The 24,574-nt window shown below is 42.4% G+C and overlaps 1 protein-coding gene across 1 annotated transcript in view; it reads right to left on the bottom strand.

The window, feature by feature from the left end:
- Positions 1-23,184, bottom strand: part of LOC124595103 (serpin B8-like) — a 52,408-nt gene extending 29,224 nt beyond the window's left edge. Inside the window, exons 1-3 of the mRNA XM_047133699.1 lie at positions 22,961-23,184; positions 17,290-17,475; positions 5,392-5,530 (exon numbers count right to left, since the gene is read on the bottom strand). Coding sequence (XP_046989655.1) covers positions 5,392-5,530; positions 17,290-17,475; positions 22,961-23,152 — 517 coding nt within the window. The 5' untranslated portion in view covers positions 23,153-23,184. The remainder of the gene's footprint in view (positions 1-5,391; positions 5,531-17,289; positions 17,476-22,960) is intronic.
- Between the last annotated feature and the right edge of the window lie 1,390 nt (positions 23,185-24,574).

Below are 24,574 nucleotides of genomic sequence, written 5' to 3'. Positions count from 1 at the left end.
AGATTCGTATAAGCGCGCTTTCCGTGTCGGAAGCCGCGTCGCGTCTGTGCAGTTACAAGGAACAACCTTGCATGCTGTATTGTGTAACACGGTATGCTCGTAACATTGAGTTGGCATTGGGGTAAAGTGTTAATTGCGGAACAACTCCAGTGATTTATTCGCAGTTTGCGTATGTCGTATTTTCACGTGTCGCCGCAGGACTGACCTTCTACCATTACTAGCGTGGCGGTTGATGAGTATTAACATCAAATTTTGCCGAGCATTCAAAAAAATGGCTCTGAGCACTATGGGACTTAACTTCTGAGGTCATCAGTCCCCTAGAACTTAGAACTACTTAAACCTAACTAACCTAAGGACATCACACACATCCATGCCCGAGGCAGAATTCGAACCTGCGACCGTAGCGGTCCCGCGGTTCCGGACTGAGCGCCTAGAACCGCGACACCACCGTGGCCGGCGCCGAGCATTCACTTAGAACATTTACATCGATAACGGTTATTGAACAATTTCGTTATCTAGGTATAAAAGGATCCGCACAATATACTCTGAACAGCTCTGATAGTACAATAGCTGATAGTAGCATTACTTGCTTAAATATTTATTTGGAACTTTACACTTATCGTTTTCAGAATATAGTGAAAATTGTTATAGTAAACTGCATTTTCTGTGAATCCCAGACATCATCCTAAATCCTCAGAGTAATGAACTTCAATGATCAATAACTTTATTTCTCCATCAGAGTGGGCACAGTGAAATTCAGTTGCAGGCATCACGTTTTTGCTAATCATGTTCTGGACGCCAACATTGTAGTTAGAGAGCCTGTGTTCAGAACGGCAACAATAGAAACTAAATTTTCCATCCGCCGCCCCACAACTCTTTAATTACGTTGTCCCTGAAACTTGGAGTCTGCACCACCATATTAGTCTCATCATATTTCATTTCATGGTTATATTCGAGGCAGTGGTCGGCGACAGCTGATTTGCTTCGTTGTGTGAGTCTGGTGGACCACTGCATCTCCTCGCGACTCATCTGATCGTCGGCCCAACATAAGACATGACAGATTCGCATTGCTTTCAAAGACCTAGTTATAAAGAATGCTTTTTATATAAGTTGAAAGGAGCTAAATACACTGGATTCCACGTTTTCAGAGTATAGCGATCTTTCCGGATATTGGACCACCCTAAGGCAGATAAATAATTTTTGGTTTCTCTTCCTCGCACTGCCTCAACCCCTTTCTCATGTACACTACTGGCCTTTAAAATTGCCACACCAAGAAGTAATGCAGATGATAATCAGGTATTTATCGGACGAATATATTCTCCTAAAACTGACATGTGATTACATTTTGACGCAATTTGGGTGCATAGATCCTGACAAATCAGTACCCAGAACAACCACTTCAGGCTGTAATAACGGCCTTGATACATCTGGAAATTGAGTCAAACAGAGCTTGGGTGGCGTGTACAGGTACAGCTGCCCATGCAGCTTCAACACGATACCACAGTTCATCAAGAGTAGTGACTGGCGTATTGTGACGAACCAGTTGCTCGACCACCATTGACCAGACGTTTTCCGTTGATGAGAGATCTGGAGAATGTGCTGGCCAGGGCAGCAGTCGAATATTTTCTGTATACAGAAAGGCTCCTACAGGACCTGCAATATGAGGTCGTGCATATCCTGCTGAAATGTAGGGTTTTGCAGGGATCGAACGAAGGGTACAGCCACAGGTCGTAACACATCTGAAATGTAACGTCCACTGTTCACAGTGCCGTCAATGCGAACAAGGGGTGACCGAGACGTGTAACCAATGGCACCCCATACCATCACGCCGGGCGATACGCTAGTATGATGTCGCCAAACACGGATGCGACCATCATGATGCTGTAAACAGAACCTGGATTCATCCGAAAAAAAGGCGTTTTGCCATTCGTGCTCCCAGGTTCGTCGTTGAGTACACCATCGCAGCCGCTCCTGTCTGTGATGCAGCGTCAAGGGTAACCGCAGCCGTGGTCCCCGAGCTGATAGTCCATGCTGCTGCAAACGTCGTCGAACTGTTCGTGCAGATGGTTGTTGTCTTGCAAATGTCCCCATCTGTTGACTCTGGGATCGAGACATGGCTGCACGATCCGTTACAGCCATGCGTGTAAGATGCCTGTCATCTCGACTGCTACGAGGCCGTTGGGATCCAGCACGGCGTTCCGTATTACCCTCCTAGCCCATCGATTCCATATTCTACTAACATTCATTGTATCTCGACCAATGCGAGCAGCAATGTCGCGATACGATAAAGCGGAATCGCGATAGGCTACAATCCGACCTTTATCAAAGTCGGAAACCTGATGGTACACATTTCTCCTCCTTACACGAGGCATCACAACAACGTTTAGCCAGGCAACCCCGGTCACCTGCTGTTTATGTATGAGAAATAGGTGGGAAACTTTCCTCATGTCAGCACGTTGTAGGTGTCACCACCGGCGCCAACCTTGTGTGAATGCTCTGAAAAGCTAATCATATGCGTATCACAGCATCTTCTTCCTGTCGGTTAAATTTCGCGTCTGTAGAACGTCATCTTCGTGGTGTAGCAATTTTAATGGCCAGTAGTGTATTCTTGATTTTCACTGCATCAGCCTCTCCGTTTGATGCTCTGACAACCTATTGCTTCAGAACGCCCTTCGTTGGTGTTGCAGTTCTCCGGTAAGGCTACCCTTGCCTGAAAACGTTCGATCCGTATGGAGCAGTCTTCAGCATCGACTTTCTTTGTGACGGATGGTGATGGCTCGAGGCGTGGAGATGCAGGTCAGCGGTCAGCGTGTTTAGCTTCTCTGTTTACACGGACCCACGGATCCGTCCAGTCTTAACTAAAACGTCGAGTAAAGGTATTTCGCCCTCTTTTTCAAGTCGCACTAAAATGCACAGAGTTTAAATGTTCCCGGAAGTCTTCGAGCTTTTCCGCACCATGTGGCCTCACGACAAAACTGTCGTTCACATACCAATAGAAACCCGTGGGTTTCAACTTGGTGAATTCTAGTGCCATTGCTTCAAAAGCGAAAATGTACTACCTATCGCCACGCCGTCTGTTTGTACATAATATTTCCTCCCGAACAGGAAGTAAGTTGTCAGAACGTGTCTAAAGAGTCCTGTGAAACAATCGTCTAATTCTTCCGCCGTGAGTTCCGAGGAATCAGAAAGTGGAACTCTCGTAAAGAGGGAGACTACATCGAAACTGACCATAACATCCTCGAGCTGCAATAGACTGAGGCGCTGTAAAAATCGGCGGAGTTGTCAATGTGTGTTCGCACTTCCACACATATTAGCTAAGAACCCGTTTCAGGTATTTTACCAGCTGCTGTCTAGGTGCACCAGTTTTACTAAGTATGGGTGTTTGAGGAATTCTTTCCTTGTGTATCAGTATATCATCAAAGGCTATAAGGAGTATCCCTTAAACATTTCTAATGTTTACTTTCTCTTCTTCGTATTTCACTTCCATTAATCGTTACCGGTTTTTGTTAATTGTAACAACTGAGACTTTCTTATCTTTCTATACTTCATTTCTAACATCTTATTACACTATAAAGCGTGGATGACCTCTTCTAAAGCCGGCCGCGGTGGCCGAGCGATTCTAGGCGCTTCAGTCTGGAACCGCGCGACTGCTACGGTCGCAGGTTCGAATCCTGCCTCGGGCATGGATGTGTGTGATGTCGTTAGGTTAGTTAGATTTAAGCAGTTCTAAGTTCTAGGGGAATGATGACCTCCGTTGTTCAGTCCCATAGTGCTCAGAGCGCTTTGAACCTCTTCTAAGTCCATGCTCACAATAAAGTTACACTTTTTTCCTTTACTCTTGCATTATTAAGTGTAAGATCGAAATTTTTTCCCTCTTCTATTTACTTCCCCCGATTTATCGCCCACAATCACTCGAAATATTCTTTATGTTTTCTGCAAATTATTCTAGTCGGTAGATCTCACGTCTGAGATGTAAAACTTAGTGTCTGACATTCCTCTTATTAATGCGAATGTACCTCCTTCTTTCTGATAATTCCTTTCTCTAAATTTATGCTGTGTTGGCAGAAGAGCCAACACCGTATTGCTAGAGGAGACCGAAATGCACGCGTTTAATTACACGCAGACTGGCGTGAGGTCTGGAACAGGTCAGAGAAATGAGAACTTAGAAAAACGGACGCAGTTGCTGCAATACTTAACTTTAATCCATAATTGGAGTACATCGCTCTTGACGGTACATTAATATGCTCAATATAAACTGGTAATGGCGCCTTGCTAGGTCGTAGCAAATGACGTAGCTGAAGGCTATGCTAACTATCGTCTCGGCAAATGAGAGCGTGTTTGTCAGTGTAGCATCGCTAGCAAAGTCGGCTGTACAACTGGGGCGAGTGCCAGGACGTCTCTCTAGACCTGCCGTGTGGTGGCGCTCGGTCTGCAATCACTGACAGTGGCGACACGCGGGTCCGACGTATACTAGCGGACCGCGGCCGATTTAAAGGCTACCACCTAGCAAGTGTGGTGTCTGGCGGTGACACCACAATTTATCTCCACACTTGTCGGTGAGTCCTGTCTAATATACCTGGGTCAGTAGAAAAAGAAAGTCGTCGGTAATGTTGCCCCATCGCCTGTTACTGACTTGTTTTACTTTTCATAATTTATTGCTCAGTTAATCTGAGACGGTACTACTTGGCTCAGGTTTCTTCCATGTCAATAATTAACGTAGTGTTAGTGTGACCTCGTTACGTTATTGCGATCTGTGTAATACGTTTTCTCAATAGACATTCCGGCAGCCAGAAGCAAACTAGTCGCGTTGTCCGTACACAGGAGTAAGAATTCCCTTAACCATATACCTTCCCCATACTATTAGTATTCTCCAAGCCTATGCTATTCTCTAAGCGTTTCCTGGCCACAGAATGTCTTCAGTATATTACTATGTGATAATAAGCTGTATAAAACAGTTCATTCGCTCTCTCGTTCCCAGTATGGGATCCAATAGTGCTTATAACGCTTCTCGTCCATCTCTTTATGTACAATTATAATTAAAGAAACACATTCTCGCATTGCCATTTGGCTGCCTGAAATATGAAACTTAAATTAAATAATTATAGTGAGTAGTTGATAAATTTTAACGATACACAATCCATAACTTGCCATTTGAATTGTAATATTAGCATGTAACTACACACATAATTGTCTGTGTATGTTGGGAAATGTCCACCTAAAAGATAGACAGATAAAATCATAATTACGTTTCAATGAGTAGAAGTCCCAATTTTCTTACCATTTCTTTCTTTTCTGGGTTAGAGAAAAAAGACGTAAGGGAAACGAGACAATTTCAAAACATAAATATTACGTGAGCTTTTCTGGTTTCTTCTTGGGCAGCAGGTGACTTACCAGTTGCCGCAGCAGCCTCTGTGCCCTCTTCGTTAATCTCTATGAAAGCTTTGTGGTATACTGCATTCACTTTAAGCCGTTTCTTGCTAATTCCAGAAAAATCAGCATCCTCCTCACTGAACATTTCAGTCATTCCAAGCTGAAATTGAAAAGATCATTATTTCAGAGCACGATTTTCGTGTACATTCGTCGTCGCTTCCTTGGATAAGTCATGTTATCTGAAATGACAATAAAAGTTGTAAGTGCACTGAAAAATAAGATTAACAAATTTCTGACAATGGCAGATTGTTCAGCAGAGAATACGTCAAACGTTTGCATGAAATGAAAGGATGATATCACTACAATTATGTTCTACTTGCTTAGCAGCGCATTTAGTATATCTGAACCACGTCTGCTCATAGCTTTCACGTGACCAAAGTGGGCATAAATTACCTGTAACTTTTATTGGAATGAGACGTTACGTATGTGGACAACTTTGGCTGTACCGGCGTAGGATTTAAATGCCTCTCTTATCTCATTTTCACAACACCAGTATTACATACGGAACAGCACTTCACATTGAATGTAATTATGGAAGAAATTCCGTCTGGGTTGTCAAGCAAACGCCAAGGGGTTACTCAGTCATTCGTGTAGTAGAAATTATTTCCACATGCAAATCTGCTAATAATCTTTAGGTAAAAGAAATGATGAATGTACAGTACAATAGCTCCGTAGCATTACTTCAAACCAATGCAGACGCCACGGTTCCTTCTCGTAACAGATTCACGTTCACCTTTCCTTTCTTTGAGTAGACATGAACATCATGCGTTGTTGTTGTTGATGATGATGATGATTTTGAATTGGCCTTCAGTCCGAAGACTAATTTGATTCAGCTCTCCATGCTACTCTACACTGTGCAAGCCACCATCTCCAAATAACTACTGCAACCTACATCCTTCTGAAAATCTCTTGATCTCCATCTACGATTTTTACCCCCCATATTTCCCTCCAACACTTTGCTGCTGATGCCTTCATGTTTCCTATTAACTGATTCCTTCCTCTAGTCAAGTTTCTTTTTACATTCTTCTGTAGTACCACATTGTATTCTCTTCTTGTCTGAACTGTTTATCGTCCACGTTTCACTTTCATGGAAGGTGACACTCAGAAACGACTGCCCAGCAAATCTACATTCGTTGTTAACAAATTTCTCTTCTTCAGAAACGCTTTTCTTGCTATTGCCAGTCTACATTTTACATCCTCCGTACTTCGGCCATCATCAGTTATTTTCTGCCCAAACAGCAAAACTCATCTACTACTTCAGAGTCTCGTTTGATAATCTAATTCCTGATTTAATTCTGCTACATTCCATTATGCTTGTTTTGCTTTTGTTGATATTCATCTTATAGCCTCCTTTCAAGATACTGTCCATTCCGTTAAACTGCGCTTCCACGTCCTTTGCTGTTTCTCGCAAAATCACAGTGTTATCGACAAACCTCAAAGTTTTTATGAACTTTCATTCATTCTCAAAATTTTTCATTGGCTTCCATTACTGCTCGCTCGACGTATAGCTGAAAAACTTCGGGGCTAGATTACTATCTCACTCCCTTCCCAACCACCACTTCTCTTTCATCCTCTCGACTCTTATAACTGCCGTCTGCTTTATGTACAAGATACATAACTTTTCGCTCTCTGCTACCTTCAGAATTTCAAAGTGTATGTTCCAGCCAACACTGTCAAATCTACAAAAGTTACAAAGATAGATTTGCCTTTCCTTAATCTGTCTTCGAAGACATGTCGTAGGGTCATTATTGCCTCGAGTGTTCTACATTTCTCCGGTACCCAAACTAATCTTCCCCCTAGGATGGCTTCTACCACTTTTTCCATCCTTCAGTAAATAATTCGCGTTAGTACGTATTTTACAACCATGATTTTACTAAACTGATGGTTCATTCACACCTGTCATGACGTGTTTTCCTTGGAAATGGAATTATTATTATTATTATTATTATTTTGAAGTCTGAGGAAATTTCTACTGTTTCTTACATGTTCCAGATCAGATGAAATAGTTCTGTAATGGTTAGTTATCCGAAGGATATAAGTAGTTCTAGCTCAGGTCTTTTACTGCTCTGTTAAATTTTTCTCGCCGTATCATTTCCCCTGTCTCATCTTCATTTACGTTCTCTTCCCTTTCTATAATACTGTCTTCAGTTTCATCTCCACTGTACAGTCTGTATATATATTCCTTCCACCTTTCAGCTTTCCCTTCTTTGCTTAGTATTCGTACAGCTGCTCCTATTTTTCGAAAGGTCTCATTAGTTTTCCTATCGGCAGTATCTATCTTTCCTTTAGTTTTATGCTTATATATATTTACATTTGTCTACTAGCCACTCCTGCTTAGCCAGTTTTCACTTCCCATCAGTCTCAATTATTAGATCTTTGTATTCCCTTTCACCTGCTTTATTTGTCACATTTTTTAATTTTCTCTTTTCTTCAAATAATTTCAATATCTCCTGTGCTACCCAAGGATTTCTACAAGACCCTATTGTTTTACTTGTTTCAGTCTCTGCTGCCTTCACCATTTCAACTCTTAAAGCTATCCATTCGTATCCTACTACACTTCTGGCCATTAAAATTGCTACGCCAAGAAGAAATGCAGATGATAAACGGGTATTCATTGGACAAATATATGATATTAGAACTGACATGTGATTACATTTTCATGCAGTTTGGGTGCATAGATCCTGACAAATCAGTACCCAGAACAACCATCACTGGCTGTAATAACCACCTTGATACGCCTGGGCATTGAGTCAAACAGAGCTTGGTGGCGTGTACAGGTACAGCTCCCCATGCAGCTTCAACACGATACCACAGTTCATCAAGAGTAGTGACTGACGTATTGTGACGAGGCAGTTGCTCGGCCACCATTGACCAGACGTTTTCAGTTGTTGAGAGATCTGGAGAATGTGCTGGCAAGGGCAGCAGTCGAACATTTTCTGTATCCAGAAAGGCCCGTACAGGACCTGCAACATGCGGTCGTGCATTATCCTGCTGAAATGTAGGGTTTCGTAGGGATCGAAAGGTTAGGGTAGAGCCACGGGTCGTAACACACCTGAAATGTAACGTCCACTGTTCAAAGTGCCTCAATGTGAACAAGAGGTGACCGAGACGTGTAACCAATGGCACCTCATACCAACACGCCGGATGATACGCCAGTATGGCGATGACGAATACACGCTTCCAATGTGCGTTCACCGCGATGTCGCCAAACACGGATGCGACCATCATGATGCTATAAACAGAACCTGGATTCATCCGAAAAAATGACGTTTTGCCATTCGTGCACCCAGGTTCGTCGCAGGCGCTCCTGTCTGTGATGCAGCGTCATGGGTAACCGCAGCCATGCTTTCCGAGTTGATAGTCCATGGTGCTGGGAACGTCGTCGAACTGTTCGCACAGATGGTTGTTGTCTTGCAAACGTCCCCATCTGTTGACTCAGAGATCGAGACGTGGCTGCACGATCCGTTACAGCCATGCGGGTTAGATGCCTGTCATCTCGACTGCTACGAGGCCGTTGGGATCCAGCACGGCGTTCCGTATTACCCTCCTAAACCCTGCTAACAGTCATTGGATCTCGACCAACGCGAGCAGCAATGTCGCGATACGATATACCGCAATCGCGATAGGCTACAATCCGACATTTATCAAAGTCGGAAACGTGATGGTACGCATTTCTCCTCTTTACACGAGGCATTACAACAACGTTTCACCAGGGAACGCCGGTCAACTGCTGTTTGTGTATGAGAAATCGGTTGGAAACTTTCCTCATGTCAGCACGTTGTAGGTGTCGCCACCGGCGCCAACCTTGTGTGAATGCTCTGTGAAGCTAATCATTTGCATATCACAGCATCTTCGTCCTGTCTGTTAAATTTCTCTTCTGTAGCACGTCATCTTCGTGGTGTAGCAATTTTAATGGCCAGTAGTGCATATTCCGTTACCTTGTTGCAGATTATCTTTGCCTAAAGCCCCCTCTGAAACTATCAACAATCTCCGATTCTTATCTCGGTCCCATCTCCTTAACTTACTAGATTTTTGCAATTTCTTCAGTTTTAATCTATAATTCATAGCTAATAAATTGTTGTCAGAGTCCCCATATGCCCCTAGAAATTTGTTACACACTAGAATCTGGTTCCAAAATCTCTGTCTCGCTACTAAATAATTTTAAATCTTCCAGTTTCTCCTAGTCTCTTCCTCGTACGCAGCCTTCTTTCATGAGTCATGAATGAAGTGTTAGCGATGATCAAATTATGCTTTGTGCAAAATTCTACTAGACGGCTTCCTCTTTCATTCCTTTCCACCATTCTTCATTTACCTACTATTTTTCCTTCTCTTCCTTTTCTTTCTATCAGATTCCAGCCCTCCATCACAATTACATTTTTGTCTCCCTTGACTACATAAATAATTTCTGTTATCTCATCATACATTTCTTCAATCTCTTCATCATCTGCAGAGCTCGTTGGCATAGAAACTCGTAGGATTGTGGAGGGTATTGCCTTCGTGTCAGTCTTTGCTACGATAAGGCAGTCACTTTGCTGTTCATATTAGCATACCCACATTTCTATTTTTTTTTTATTCATTATTATACCTACTCCTGAATCACCCCTACATGATTTTGTATCTACACCCATGTACTCAACTGACCACAAGTCCTGTTCTTTCTGCCATTGAACTTAGTAATTCCCCCAAAATGTGGAGTGTCTGTAATCTACGAGGGAGTTCTGAAAAGTAATGTCTCCAAATTTTTTATTCTGCTCTCAATATCGATTGAGGTATTACATGCCATGCATAATACTCGGTTGACGGCCTTCCTTTAGCTGACGTCCGCAGCTCGTGGTCTCGCGGCAGCGTTCTCGCTTCCCGAGCACGGGGCCCCGGGTTCGATTTCCGGCAGGGTCAGGGATTTTCACCTGCCTCGAGATGCCTGCGTGTTTGTGTTGTCATCATTTGATCATCATTTATGAAAGCGCCGAGATTGGCCATTTGTATGGGCTCTGATAACCGTGTGGTTGAGCGCCCCACAAACCAAACATCATCAACATCAACATGATCCTTCGCTGACGTTAGTTGCTACTCTCTGCCGCTAGAGGACTCCGAATTGTAGCGTGTTACACGGCGGTGTGTAACGTAACTGTGTCGGTGCGTGAGAAACAGCGAGCTGTAATCGAGTTTCTAACCGCAGAAAAGTTCTTACTTAGGTGATGTACCCTCCCCTTCAGCACTACAATGACAGAACACACAAGGTTTGCGACGTCTGCAACAATCTGACGCCTTGGGTTTACTGTCATCGATCATCCTTCATGTGATCATCCTCATCTTTATAGAATTTGAAAAACACCTTCAAGGACTCGACTATGATAGTGATGAAGCAGAGGTGAGGTTGTGGCTCCGTCAACAGAGTCAAACATCCAGTGAATGTGTCGAGAAATGAATATGTAAACATGAAGAATAAAGATTTAGAATGTTACTAAAGTTTATTTTATTTAAACAGCTTGAAGAGTTATCACATAGAAAATTCAGATGCATTACTTTTCAGCACGTCCTCGTAGTACTGTTAATAAAAATAAAATTCTACCAATTTCATTTGAGGGTATAGAAAAAAAAATTTATAAAGTAAATATTAATTGAACCACTAAACTATAGTGTAGTCATAAGAAGGCTAGTTTGCAACGTTGACTGACTGCATGCAGATCCCCTGCAAGCGTTTCTTAGATAAGTTTACAGTTACAAGGAGCGATCAAAGAATTTCCGTCTGACGGTGTTTCTGCTCGAATATGCAACTTAGTGCGACTCTGAAGTGGATATACAAGCACCGACATGTAAACAATGGATTTAGTGTGGCATTCGTGCCTTCCCAACGTACATGAAGTAATTGCGGAAATGACGTGAATTTTGGCGACGTTATTACCAAATGCGCCCATTCAGGACCAACGTACTGTTGTTTTCTTGGCCGCCGAAGGCCAAACACCGGCAAACATCTATAGGAAAATGAAGAACGTGTACGGAGCAGCACGTACGTCGAAAATCAACTTCGACAAGGGACGCTGCTCTTTGATTATTACTGACGTCCTCGTAACGTAAATCTCGTAATGCAGATGTTATGCCAACTTACGTGGGAGATGTTCGAGCACCCGTCCTATAGGCCTGATCTCTCCCCATGACGGCTTCGGAGACCTCCAAGGATTGGTTCAACCTGGTGAGTCGGTGCAATGGTTGCCTCAATTCTCACTGCGATTTTGCATGATTGCATTATAGATTCTGAACTGTACGGGTTTCGAACGGAAAATTTTTAATAGCCCCTTATATACGGCTATCAGTGAGGAGTTCAACTAGCAAAGGGATCGAATGTACGCAAAAGAGAAAATTTTATTTGTGGTCCCCGTTAGATAGCGCTACAGAGCTGAAGGACATGAAATCGGTAGTTGAGAAGGGAACGAGACAGAGTTGTAGCCTATTCCCTACGTTATTAGGTCTGTACGCAGAGCAAGAGAAGAAATAAAAGCTTTAACGTTTTAAACATGGCAGCTTGGTTCAGTGACCGCTTATAAATTAAAGTTGAAACAAATGAGCCCTCGGTCACAATGTTTAGTCTTATTAACCAGGTTTCAACACTTCTAAGAGGGCCTTCATCAGAATTTAAATGTTTAAAGTGGCCTATAACATAATTACTAATTCATGGGAAAAGAGAATTTTTTATATAAAAGTGTAAGTACTGATTAACAATAAAAGAAAGAGACAGCACTTACATGTCACGTATAAAATAAATAACAGGCCAGAAGGACTTTTGTCACAATTTTTTTTTAAAAGAATGCATGAAGGCGAGCCACTATGGTCTGCTCATATCTATAAAGCCACGGGTAGCATATAGCACAGGTGGAATGGAATGGATACTGTCTTCGTACGAGGCTATAAATTGAGCATCAACAGTGGTAAAACTAATGTGGTGCAATGTAGTCGAATCAAGTGAGGGAATGCTGGCGGTATTGGTTAGGAAATGAGACAAAAAATAATATCAGTTTACTATTTGGACAGCCAAATAATGGAAGAAAGCTGATACAAACGGGATTTAATATACATACTCACAACAGCAACAAAACCGTTTCTGAATAAAGATAAATCCATCAAAATCAAGTATAAAAAGTATTTTCTGGAAGCATTTGTCTGGATTGTAGCCTATTAAGAAGTGAATCGTGGACTACCAACAGTAGAGACAAGAGGAGAATAGCAGCTTTTGCAAAGGTTGTTACAAATAATTCTGAAGATTACATCGATAGATCGAGTAGATAATTAACAAGTGCTGCAAATAATAAGAAGTAAAAGAGATTTCACGATACAGCCCGACTAAAAAAAAAAAAGGAATACGTGGATAGGATACATTCTGAGGCATTGAAGAACGGTTGATCTGGTAATGAAGAGGAGTGCGAGGGATAAAAGTTGTGGAGTGGGATGAAGTACCGATTATAAAAAGCGGGTTCCAGTAGACCAGAAAAGTGAAGCGCGAAGAACGGGAGCAGGAAACTGAATGAAACTGTTTGAAGATATGTGATTAAAAAATCTGGAGACATTTACAAATAATTTGGCAGTTTGAACCCATTCATCAGTACGACATTGCAACCCTCCTGTCTGGATCAGCTAATGGTAGAGAAATTTTTATGTGATAGACGTGTTCAGTTGTATGTCCACATTCCAAAAATTTTTCAGTGATGTCTGATTTATTAACCACCTGACAGTACTTCCCCCTTGGCTGAAATGTACGCGTTCTACTGATACGTCGTGCAACCACTCAGGTCGTAAAACTGATTTTCTTCCCACACTCCTGCAGAAGAAATATGGCAATTTTTTTTATTTTAAGTAATCTGGTTTTTTTTTTTAATCCCGAAAGAATGTATCACTCCGCAGCGATGTGCTCACTGCTTTAGAACGCGGCCGATTAAAACTGTATCCTGGGTGGGACGCTAACCTCTAACCATACCTTCTGCTGGCAAGTTCTTACTAACAGAGCCAATCGGGCTTGACTCACAACCTGCCTTCACACCTCAGTTTTGCCAGGACCTCTCTCCTACTATCTAGATTTCACAGATGCTTTTTCATAGCTCAGTCTGCCCACACAGTTCCCATGAAAGGAAAGGATCGTAGACCCTAGACTGACCCGGCACAGCGCTTATTTCTCTTACGACACAACCACAAAAGAGCTTCACAATGCAACAATCGTTTTCGACCAACCTGTAATCATCATCACACTAAAAGCCCATCCTGTAAGCTGTGTCAAGATAAATACTACTGTGCACGGTGAACCTGATTCAACCAACAAAATTCTGGAGAGTTTTCAGTGGTATTTCCTGATTATTTTGAGCCAAGGGATCTTTGCTCTCCGGTGGCTCGTATCACAGCAAATACATTTCGCTTGAATTCTTACCCCCATTTACCTTAGCGCTGTATTAAAAATTTTTGCACGACAGCACAAATGTCGACGATATGCGCTTGGTGTTTCGTTTGGAAACAAATTTGTTCCATAGAGTCACCGTATTTACCGTGGTCAAAATTCTGAGGAAGATAAGAGTAAGCTACAGCGAATGATGGGTTATATAAAATGTGTACAAGAACCAGGAGGAAACACGAACGTAGTGCTCGGATTAAAAACGGTGTAACACAGCGATGTGGACTTTCGCCCATAATGTTCAATCTGTTACATAGAAGAAACAATGACGGAAATAAAAGAAAGGTTCAAGAGTGGGGTTAAAATTCGGGATGGAAGGATGACTCGTGGCTGCCGCATCGCGGTCGCGAAGTGGGGTCGAGGCAGTTCCAGATAAGTTTTACAGTCTGACGCTAATTTATGGATTTATAGTTTTAGCTTGACGATGTCCACTATGGACAAACGGCAGATACTGTTATTCTGAAGAAGGTTGGGTTATCCCGGCTGAAACCTAGGCAAATTCTATGTAAACGGTGCAACTGAGGCTGTTGATTATTAAAATTAAAATTAACAAGGAGAAGGGACAGGATGATAGGACATCTGTTAAGACATGAGTGAATGACTTCCATGGTGCTAGAAGGATCTGTAGAGGGCAAAAACTGCACAGGAAGACAGAGATTGGAAGTAGGTTGCAAGTGCTACTCTGAGATGAAGAGGTTGGCACGGGAGAGGAATTCGTGGCGTGTCTCATCAAACCAATCAGAAGACTGATGACTCAAAAAAAAGCATCAATCTCTAGAATGATGCACGGAATGAGGCTGGATTGCTGGTCCCGGTTCATGTGACTTGTAAGGCTGAAAATGTTTGTCCCCAGTTAATCGTAGGGGAGGGGATTACCAAGGACACGCTGCAGTCGCTCAACGAGCGGGTTTTTGATATGCGGACATTCAAGATCGGCTTGAATTCAGCTTTTTTTCGTATTTACAATGTGTAGCGCTTAGAAAGTGTAGATGCCAATAAACTCACTACAACAATGTGACAATCAACAATGGCCAACTTGTGCTCCCAGTCATGTGACACACAAAGGAGTACCCCCCAACCCATACTATAGGAGCTGTGCAGATATTTACATTAAATACTCAGCCTTCCACGTGAAGCGTTAAAGGAGCTACGTTCAAAGAACCTCTAAAAGTGTCACAATGATGGGGAGATCTAAGGTATCTTCGCAGCTAATGGAAGAAAGCATTCCAGCTGCCATTTTATTCGGTTGGACGCTTGGACAATAGCGATAATGCCAATAGTCGGAAAGTGTGCTCCTGAATACTTAAATTTTTGGTATTTTAAACATAGCTGCACAACAGTAACGGTTCCACGTAATAAAATTGTGAGCTCTGCAACATCCATGTACTAATTTATATTTACGTGACAAACCCTATTTCTAGGGCTATATTTTAATTTTGACAAATGGATCTATGCCGACATTTGAAAAAACGGCGATGGTACATTAGTCCATACTAATGTAAAATTGCCACCTTCTGAAGAAGACAAATTTAAATGTGTTGAAACCTAGGTAAAGAATTCTTTATCCATTGCAACTGGTCGGCTGTTTATAATTTTGTTACTTAAATTTTTATTTTATTTGACCTTTGTTGCCGCTGCACCATACTTCCATTCCTGGATAATACATGCAATCTCACTGGCTGCTGTCAAGAGAGGGGATGGACTCTTTTAGCGGTACTGGTGAATAACTGTTTGGATGACTGTCGTACCGTTTTAGCTTCTTATCTGAAAAGAGATTCAGCTCTGATTTACGTTTGATATCCTTACCATATGTTTCAGCCTGGTTTTCTCTCTGTTACTCATCCATCATTTGGGCCGGTAATGAAATTTTTCCACGAAAAAGAGAAAAAAATCAGGCCATTGGTACCTCTGTTTACCTTTTGATTCTAACGTTTCATACGGACTTTCCTGTAACAGCCAGAAAAGAGTTGTGGAACTTCTACATCTACATCTACATCCATACTCCGCAAGCCACCTGACGGCGTGTGACGGAGGGTACTTTGGGTACCTCTATCGGTTCTCCCTTCTATGCCAGTCTAGTATTGTTTGTGGAAAGAAGGATTGTCGGTATGCCTCTTTGTGGGCTTTAATCTCTCTGATTTTATCCTCATGGTCTCTTCGCGAGATATACGTAGGAGGGAGCAGTATACTGCTTGACTCCTCGGTGAAGGTATGTTCTCGAAACTTCAACAAAAGCCCGTACCGAGCTACTGAGCGTCTCTCCTCCAAAGTCTTCCACTGGAGTTTATCTATCATCTCCGTAACGCTTTCGCGATTACTAAATGATCCTGTAACGAAGCGCGCTGCTCTCCGTTGGATCTTCTCTATCTCTTCTATCAACCCTGTCTGGTACGGATCCCACACTGGTGAGCAGTATTCAAGCAGTGGGCGAACAAGTGTGCTGTAACCTACTTCCTTTGTTTTCGGATTGCATTTCCTTAGGATTCTTCCAATGAATCTCAGTCTGGCATCTGCTTTACCGACGATTAATTTTATATGGTCATTCCATTTTAAATCACTCCTAATGCCTACTCCCAGATAATTTATGGAATTAACTGCGTCCAGTTCTGACCTGCAATATTGTAGCTAAATGGTAAGGGATCTTTCTTTTTATGTATCCGCAGCACATTACACTTGTCTACATTGAGATTCAATTGCCATTCCCTCCACCATGCGTCAATTCGCTGCAGGTCCTCCTCCATTTCAGTACAATTTTCCATTGTTACAACCTCTCGATATACCACAGCATCATCCGCAAAAAGCCTCAGTGAACTTCCGATGCTATCCACAAGGTCATTTATGTATATTGTGAATAGCAACGGTCCTACGACACTCCCCTTTGTCGCTGGCATGAGAGTAACATTATATTATTCGCGCGCTGAAAACAGGTTATGTCCATAGATCGTACGTCGAACAACATTGCTGAAGGATTTAACTAAGGTTTCAAGTAGCATACCGACTATACATGTTAAAAATCGTAGTGCTGCACGAAAAATATGCTCCAGCAAGGGCGCTCAGACAGCCTTGTAACGGTCCACAAATTAAATTCAACGAAGGACAAGACAATTTAATTATGTTACCAGCGACAAAATTTATCCACTTCTCAATAACTTAAATATTGACGTCAACTGATATAGAAATAATTATTAAAATACTCCTGACCAAATGTAATGTTTCCCTAAGGAATGTTTAGCTATCGGTTCTTCTTGCGCCATATAACACTGCTCATTATTAACAGTTTTACATTTATATGACTATTTTGTGTTTAATGATGCTTACTAATAGAACAACTGAGAAATACAGCAATTTCATGGCAATTACAAACTGTAACGTATCAAAAATTGCAGTCGTTTAATATTATTTTTAGGTATCAGAATTGCACTTACGTCCGTGAGTGGTCCTGAAAGTGATGTTGCATACTCCATTTTGAATTTAGGTAAATATACGTATACTTCAGGTTTGTACATTCTGGACACTATATCTTGAAGAGACACATTCGTAAGATTCTTCTCGACATCTGGTAGGCCATTTAACTCTCTGGGTAAAATTATCAGCATACTAATTCTGTTGGCCTGATGTACGAAATGAAGCCAAAGAAGAAAAACGCATTAATACTACATAAATGGCGGAGCATCGCAATCAGCTAGAGAAAATAATTCGAGGGCTATTCGTTTGCTAAGGTCCGACCGGTAGCCAAATGGAAAACCACAGCGAAAATCCCCTGAAGCTGCGCACAGATAGGTTGGGCAGTGCCTCCAGTATTTCCGTCGATTGGGTGACGTTGCTGTTTCCAGTTCTCAGCGCGCTGGGAGCACGTAAAGGTGCCTACAAAATGGTGTCTCCAACGTTTTTGATTTTCGCTGTGGTTTCTATTTCCCTACCGATCGGACCTTTATGAACGAACAGCCCTCGTATAATCATAAATATTGTATGCTAAACTATGTAACTTAATTCTTATTTTACTGCTTTAGTCTGCAAAAACCACGTAACTGGACAAATATTTAGAAAGGAGTCGCTATAAGGAGGCTTAAGACATTTGTGGTGTCACCGCCAGACACCACACTTGCTAGGTGGTAGCTTTAAACCGGCCGCGGTCCATTAGTACATGTCGGACCCGCGTGTCGCCACTTTCAGTGATAGCAGACCGAGCGCCACCATACGGCAGGTCTAGAGAGACGTACTAGCACTCGCCCCAGTTGTACGGACGACTTTGCTAGCGACTACACTGACGAAGCCTCGCTCCTTTGCCGAGCAGATAGTTAGAATAGTCTTCAGCTAAGTCAATGGCTACGACCTAGCAAGGCGCCATTAGCCTTACATAGCAATTGATAGTTATCGTATGAAGCATGTCTCATCAAGAACGATGTACCACAAGGATGGATTAAAGTTATGTATTCCAGAAGCTACGTACTTTTCTTTACAGCATTCATTACGTATCCTGTTTCAGACCTATCTCTAACCTGCGTGAGTTAACGCGTGCCTTTCGGCTACTTCAGAGTGGCGTGGCTGTCTTGTTACGCCACAACAACATTAATACATCAATTAACCTCATCATAAAACCCGGGATGTCACTGAGTTTCCTCTGTACAGGGTGTCCCAAAAAGAATTATCCGATTTTAAATAGAATTATTTATTAGGAAGAAGGGATTAACACCAAAAAATTGCATACTAAATTACTCAGAAAAGACATAAGTTCATAAAAATCCATCACAAATGTTCAATATGTCCTCCATTAGCTGCACGGACGACTAATAGCCGAATTCATCCCAAACTGAGCGTATCTTCTGTCACTGAAGCTACAGCAGCTGACATTCTGGTTTACGTTCATCAATCTCACGAGGTAAGGGAGGAACGTAAACACATTGTTCAACATATCCCCACAGGAAGAAATCACATGGTGCTAACTCAGGGGACCTAGGAGGCCAAGAGTGTAAAGCCTGGTCTCGTGGTCATGTACGCCCAATCCAACGTTGAGGCACGTTGGCAGTGAAGAAACTGCGCACGTTGTTGCGCTAGTGCGGTGGCGCTCCATCTTGCTGATAAATGAAATCATCAGAGTCAAGTTGTGGGAATAACCAATTCCAGAGCACAACAAGATATGATTGTCCTGTTATGGTTTCTTCCTCAAAAAAGTAGGGTCCATAAGCCTTGCTTTGCGAAACAGCACAAAAAACATTCACTTTTGGTGAATCACGTTCGTGTTCAGTTGTTTCATGAGGATTTTCGAGCCCCCATATACGCACATTATGACGGTGTACAGCACCGTTAATGTGGCAAGTTGCCTCATCGCTCAATATCAACCGTGACATAAAAGTGTCATCTTCCATGTCCTCTAGAATAGCATTGCTAAAGTCCACTCGCTTCACTTTGTCAGTACCGTGTCTCGAAGAGCTCATACCAGTTATAATCGGTATGGTTTGAGGGCTAAACGACGCCGTAACGCACGACGCTACACTGTCATGCGCGGTAACGCAAGTTCTCGGCCAGCACGACGTGTAGACTTGCGAGGGCTCTGCTCAAATGCTCGTCGGATTCGTTCCACTGTTTGTTCAGGTACGCGTGGCCGGCCAGGACTTTTGCTTGTACTTTTGCCTGACTGAGTACGACTGAATTAAATAACACAATACGTCTTCTGTTGCGCGGACGCCATATTGCGTGAGAATGGCTGCACGCTCCAGGTCAGCGCTCGTAGCGACATCTCGCGGATTTCTTCTGAAACTCTAGACCATGCCGATTACATCTAGCGCTGTTTCAGTTACCTAGTGACATTTGTCTCAATATTATTACAGGTTAGAATCGGGTCATTCTTTTTGGGACACCCTGTATATTGAGGTGGCAAAAGTCATGGGATAACGATATGTAAACATGCAGTTGGTGGTAGTATTGTGTTCACAGTGCATAGAAGAACAGTACTCAGGTGAGTCATGTGAAAAACTTTCCGACGTATTTACGGCCGCACGACGGGAATTAACCATCCACCTTCTCCAGTACGCCGATGACACTGCCTTTCTTGCCCTCGCCCCCACGCTGCAGCTCTCCCAACACCCTCTCCAATCCCGTCTTGACCGGTTTACCGCTTGGTGTAACCAGTGGTTTGATGCGGCCCGCCACGAATTCCTTTCCTGTGCTAACCTCTTCATCTCAGAGTAGCACTTGCAACCTACGTCCTCAATTATTTGCTTGACGTATTCCAATCTCTGCCTTCCTCTGCAGTTTTTGCCCTCTACAGCTCCCTCTAGTACCATGGAAGTCATTCCCTCATGTCTTAGCAGATGTCCTGTCATCCTGTCCCTTCTCCTTATCAGTGTTTTCCACGTATTCCTTTCCTCTCCGATTCTTCTGTAGCCTCATTTATGGCCATCCTATCACCCTCACCCCCACCCTCAAGTACCCTGGCGTCACCCTCGACCGTCGCCTCTCCTGGACCCCCCATCTCTGGACTACCCAAGCCAAGGCACGCTCCCATCTCCTCAAGCTCCTTTCTGGCCGCACATGGGGTCTGGACCCCTCCACCATTCTCCACACCTATAAATCCCTCATCCACCGTATCTTCTGCTACGCTCGTCCCACCTGGATCTCCGCCCCTCCTACCTTTTACAAATCCCTTCAAATCCTGGAACAGCTTGTGCTTTGCCTCGCCTATTGCATCCTCCTCCCTCCCCCACATGGATCCTCTATGACCTCATTCCATTCCTGCACCTCCTCCTTTTCCTCGAACGAATACAGATCCTCTACACCTCCTGCAAACTTGATCGCCCTCACCCACTTCTCTCTCACATCCTCTCCCACCCCTGTCCTCTGCCGAGCCTGTATTCCCACATCCCACCTGCTCTCCATCTCTCCACTCTCCATACCCTTGCCCAAGGTGGCTTCTGCCAACTCCCCCTCCCTGATGACACCCTCATCCCCTCCATCTATCCCTTGTACCAACTTTGGTCCTCCCCTTCCTACCCCCTGTGTTTTTCCCAAGGGCACCCTCTCTCCCTTCTCTCTCTCTCTCCTCTCTTCCTCCCGCCCTCCTCTCCCCATGGGCTTCCCTTATCCCCCTCCCCTACCTTCTTTCCTCCCCCTCCCCACTCCTCTGCCACTGGAATCTACACCCTCCCCCTCTCCCTCCTCCCCAACCTTTTCCCCTTTGGCAGGTCCCTGGTCTCAAACACGAACAGTGAACATTTGTGCGCTGGAGATCATCGCCTAGTGTCTGTGTGTGCCATTGTGTTAGTGATTCAGTGTTTCGTCGTTTGTGCTCCATCGTTCAAGTGTGTAATTTCTGTCGTCTCTGTTCGTGTCCGAGTGCAGAACGTTTTTTATTTGGACACTGCACCTGTGAACAGTTTCATGTATTTTAATTTTTTCTGTCTACTGTTGTTTATCCACCATGTTTGTTTTGTTTTTTGATCTCTCCTTTTGTACTGAATGTCTTATCTGTGGCCGAAGAGCGGCGTAGTTTTGCCGCTGCCGGCCTACCTTGTAAGAGGTTTCAAAATGACAATAAAGAAAAAAAAACGGGAATTTACAGACTATGAACGCGGAATGGACTTGGAGCCAGACTTAGTGTTACGAGTGTGTCGAGAATACCAAATTTCAGGTTTCTCACCACAGACAACGCATGGCCGACAGCATTCATTTAGTGACTAAGAGTAGCAGCGTTTGCGTAGAGTTGTCGGTGCTAACAGACAAGGAGCACTGGGTGAAATAACCGCAGAAATCAATGTGCGTCGTACGACGAACTTATTCGTATCCATTAGGACAGTGGTGGCGAAACTTGGCTTTAATGGGCTATGGCAGCAGACGACCGACCCGAGTGCCTTTGTTAACAGCATGACATCGCCTGCAGTGCCTCTCTTGGGCATGTGACCATATCGGTTGGACCATAGACTGCAACACAGCAGCCTGGTCAGATGAGTCCCGATTTCAGTTGCCAAGAGTTGATGGCAAGGTTAGTGTGGTGCAGATCCCACGAATCCATGGACTCATGTTGTCAACAAGGCACTGTGCAAGTTAATGGTGGCTCCATAATGGTGTGGGCTATGTTTTCGTGGAATGGTCCAACTGAACCGATCATTGACTAGAAGTGATTATATTCAGCTCCTTGGATACCATTTTCAGCCATTCATGGACTTAATGTTCACAAACAACGATGTGCCATGTCACCCAGCCAGAGTAGTTCACGACTGGTCAGAAGAACATTCTATACAACTCCAGCGAATGGTTTGGCCACCTAGATCGCAGACATTAATCCTATCGAACATTTATGGGAAATAATCTGGAGGTCAGTTCGTGCACATGATTCTGCATCAGCTTCACTTTCGCAGTTATGGACTGCTATAGAGGCATCATTGCTCAGTATTTCTGCAGGTGACTTCCAACGACTTGTTGAGTCGATGTCACATCGAGCTGCTGCACTATGCCGGGCAAAATGAGGTCCGACACGATACTAGGAGGTGCCCCACAACTTTTGTCACCTCACTGTATGAGAATTGTTATGAACAGAAGCACTCCGACTTCTTATCAATAGTATTGTGTGTATAACTTGAGAAGTATTAAAATGTTGGTGGTTGGCTTAGTAGCTATGAATAATAACGTTACTTTAGATTCTAGTATGTGTTAATCTTATTATTAATTATTTTCACATTGATTGTTAAAGCAGAAATACATTCTTGTTGTCATCATATTAGTTGCGGTCCTCGCACAATATGATGTTTTATATTCTTCTTTATTTTATTGCATAAAACTGCATGAAACTGATTTACCAGTAAAAAAATTATCACACTTACAGTGTTGTGTTTTCTTGGACAAAATAAAATACAACATAATGGAGATTTAAGATTCACATTAGTATATGTCCTTTCGGTTTGTCTGTTCAAATTATTACAATTTCTTGAAACTTGCTGCTTTCACTTTCCTTATGCAAAGGAAAATATCAACTTTAAAACATTCAGTAGGCCACAATTTCTCTTAAAGCTGAGACGAATCTACGTTTCGTATCTTTGTTTGAACTTGAATGAAACTGATTGCTTTATAATTATGTTTTCCTCCTGTCTTCAGACGAAATACCTTGTACGGAAGCAGGAGAACCTGAGAATTAAGTTCATTTATCTCAGCATACATAAAACTGGCCCTGACGAGCATGGTGTCCACATCTTTGGCTGGCTGTGATGGTCGGTAGAAAGGCAGAGGTTCTGTGAGATATTTGTTGAACTGTACGCTCCAGTTGCCCTTGAAATAAACCGCATCGACCAGTACCATACGAGTGCGTTCACCGAGAGCACCTGAAAGAATTGCTTGTTACTGACATTTGAACATCATCCACTCTGTCATTTATTCACACATAGTGTTCCACAAATTCCGTCTTGAAGGACAGGATTCATAGAAATGAAATACATTCCATTATACAATAATAGCGAGAAGTAGTCAGTGCAAGCTACTTTTGTTAACTACATTAATAAAACAGTATGACCAGTACTAATATACTCATACTGATGATGTTAACTCTACTAGATTTCCCGCTTATTTAGATGAGATCGCTAACGTACTGAAATATGTTCACTATTTTTTATTTAGTTAAATTTGGCATATTTCGTGACAGTACCTTTTCCGTGAAATGTTTACAAGATGATATTTGTCTTGGCTTCAGTCGTCTAGTGGAAGTATGATTCCACAATGCAGTTTCGTCGGCTGCAGAAATGACCTGGTTCAATGCGTTTGCCTCATTTTTGGTGCTTCAAATACCATTTCTTCGAATGTGGTTTCTTCTTAAAGTTTATATAAAAAAAGTAGTAACATAATTCATTTTTTCCTGTTCACTAGCAAATTATATATTACGGCGACCTGCACATTGTTCTACCATCTACACACACCAAGAGTTCACTGCCGACTGACTACAGTCAAAGACGACTCCAGCGTCAAAGACATTTTCAATAACACACAAGCTTCCACTTGTAATCAGTCTCTTTGATATTCTTCGTCACATCTACTAATAGTAATCAATATGCTGTCAATCTCAAAAATATAAGTAAATTAGTATAAAATAAGGCAAATTCCAATTTTAAAAAAATCTGACAAAAATATAAGAAAACATTACCAACTTCCCACATTAAATTTGGTATCGACAAATCCAGTAGAAAAAAACATATCTCCCAGATCCTTTACAACTGCTCCCCAGGGCTTTTGTTGTTATGAACATATACAACAAAATCCTGACCACACTCAGTAATGGATCTGTATTACACAATTAGGACATTAATGATACAGTCTGATAACCTCTTCCAAATTTGGACTCTTTGAATCTGTGGACTTGTTACTCACTGTTGTTGCAATGATCCTTCCCCATCAATCTCATACACAAAAAAATTCAAGTAAAGAAATTATTTAACATGACAAATATACATGGCGTAAAACATACATGAGAAATATTCTAAAATACAGCATATAGATTGAAAATAATAGTAAGGTAAAACTCATTTGCTAGAATAAGATATCTACAACCACTTCTATGTTCACAATGTGCTAACTGGTTCTCGTAATTAAATTTTTTGTTCCCCATATTAATGTTAATTTCATTTTGCTTACATATTGTACAATAAAAAATGATACTGGACATATATAGTGCAGTGTTTTTTTCTATATATTTGCCTTCTATATATTTTTACTTCTAATTTTCTTTTTGAA

This window comes from Schistocerca americana, chromosome 2, assembly GCF_021461395.2.
Source record: "Schistocerca americana isolate TAMUIC-IGC-003095 chromosome 2, iqSchAmer2.1, whole genome shotgun sequence".
NCBI lineage: Eukaryota > Metazoa > Arthropoda > Insecta > Orthoptera > Acrididae > Schistocerca > Schistocerca americana.
This window is presented reverse-complemented; position numbering and strand designations above follow the sequence as displayed.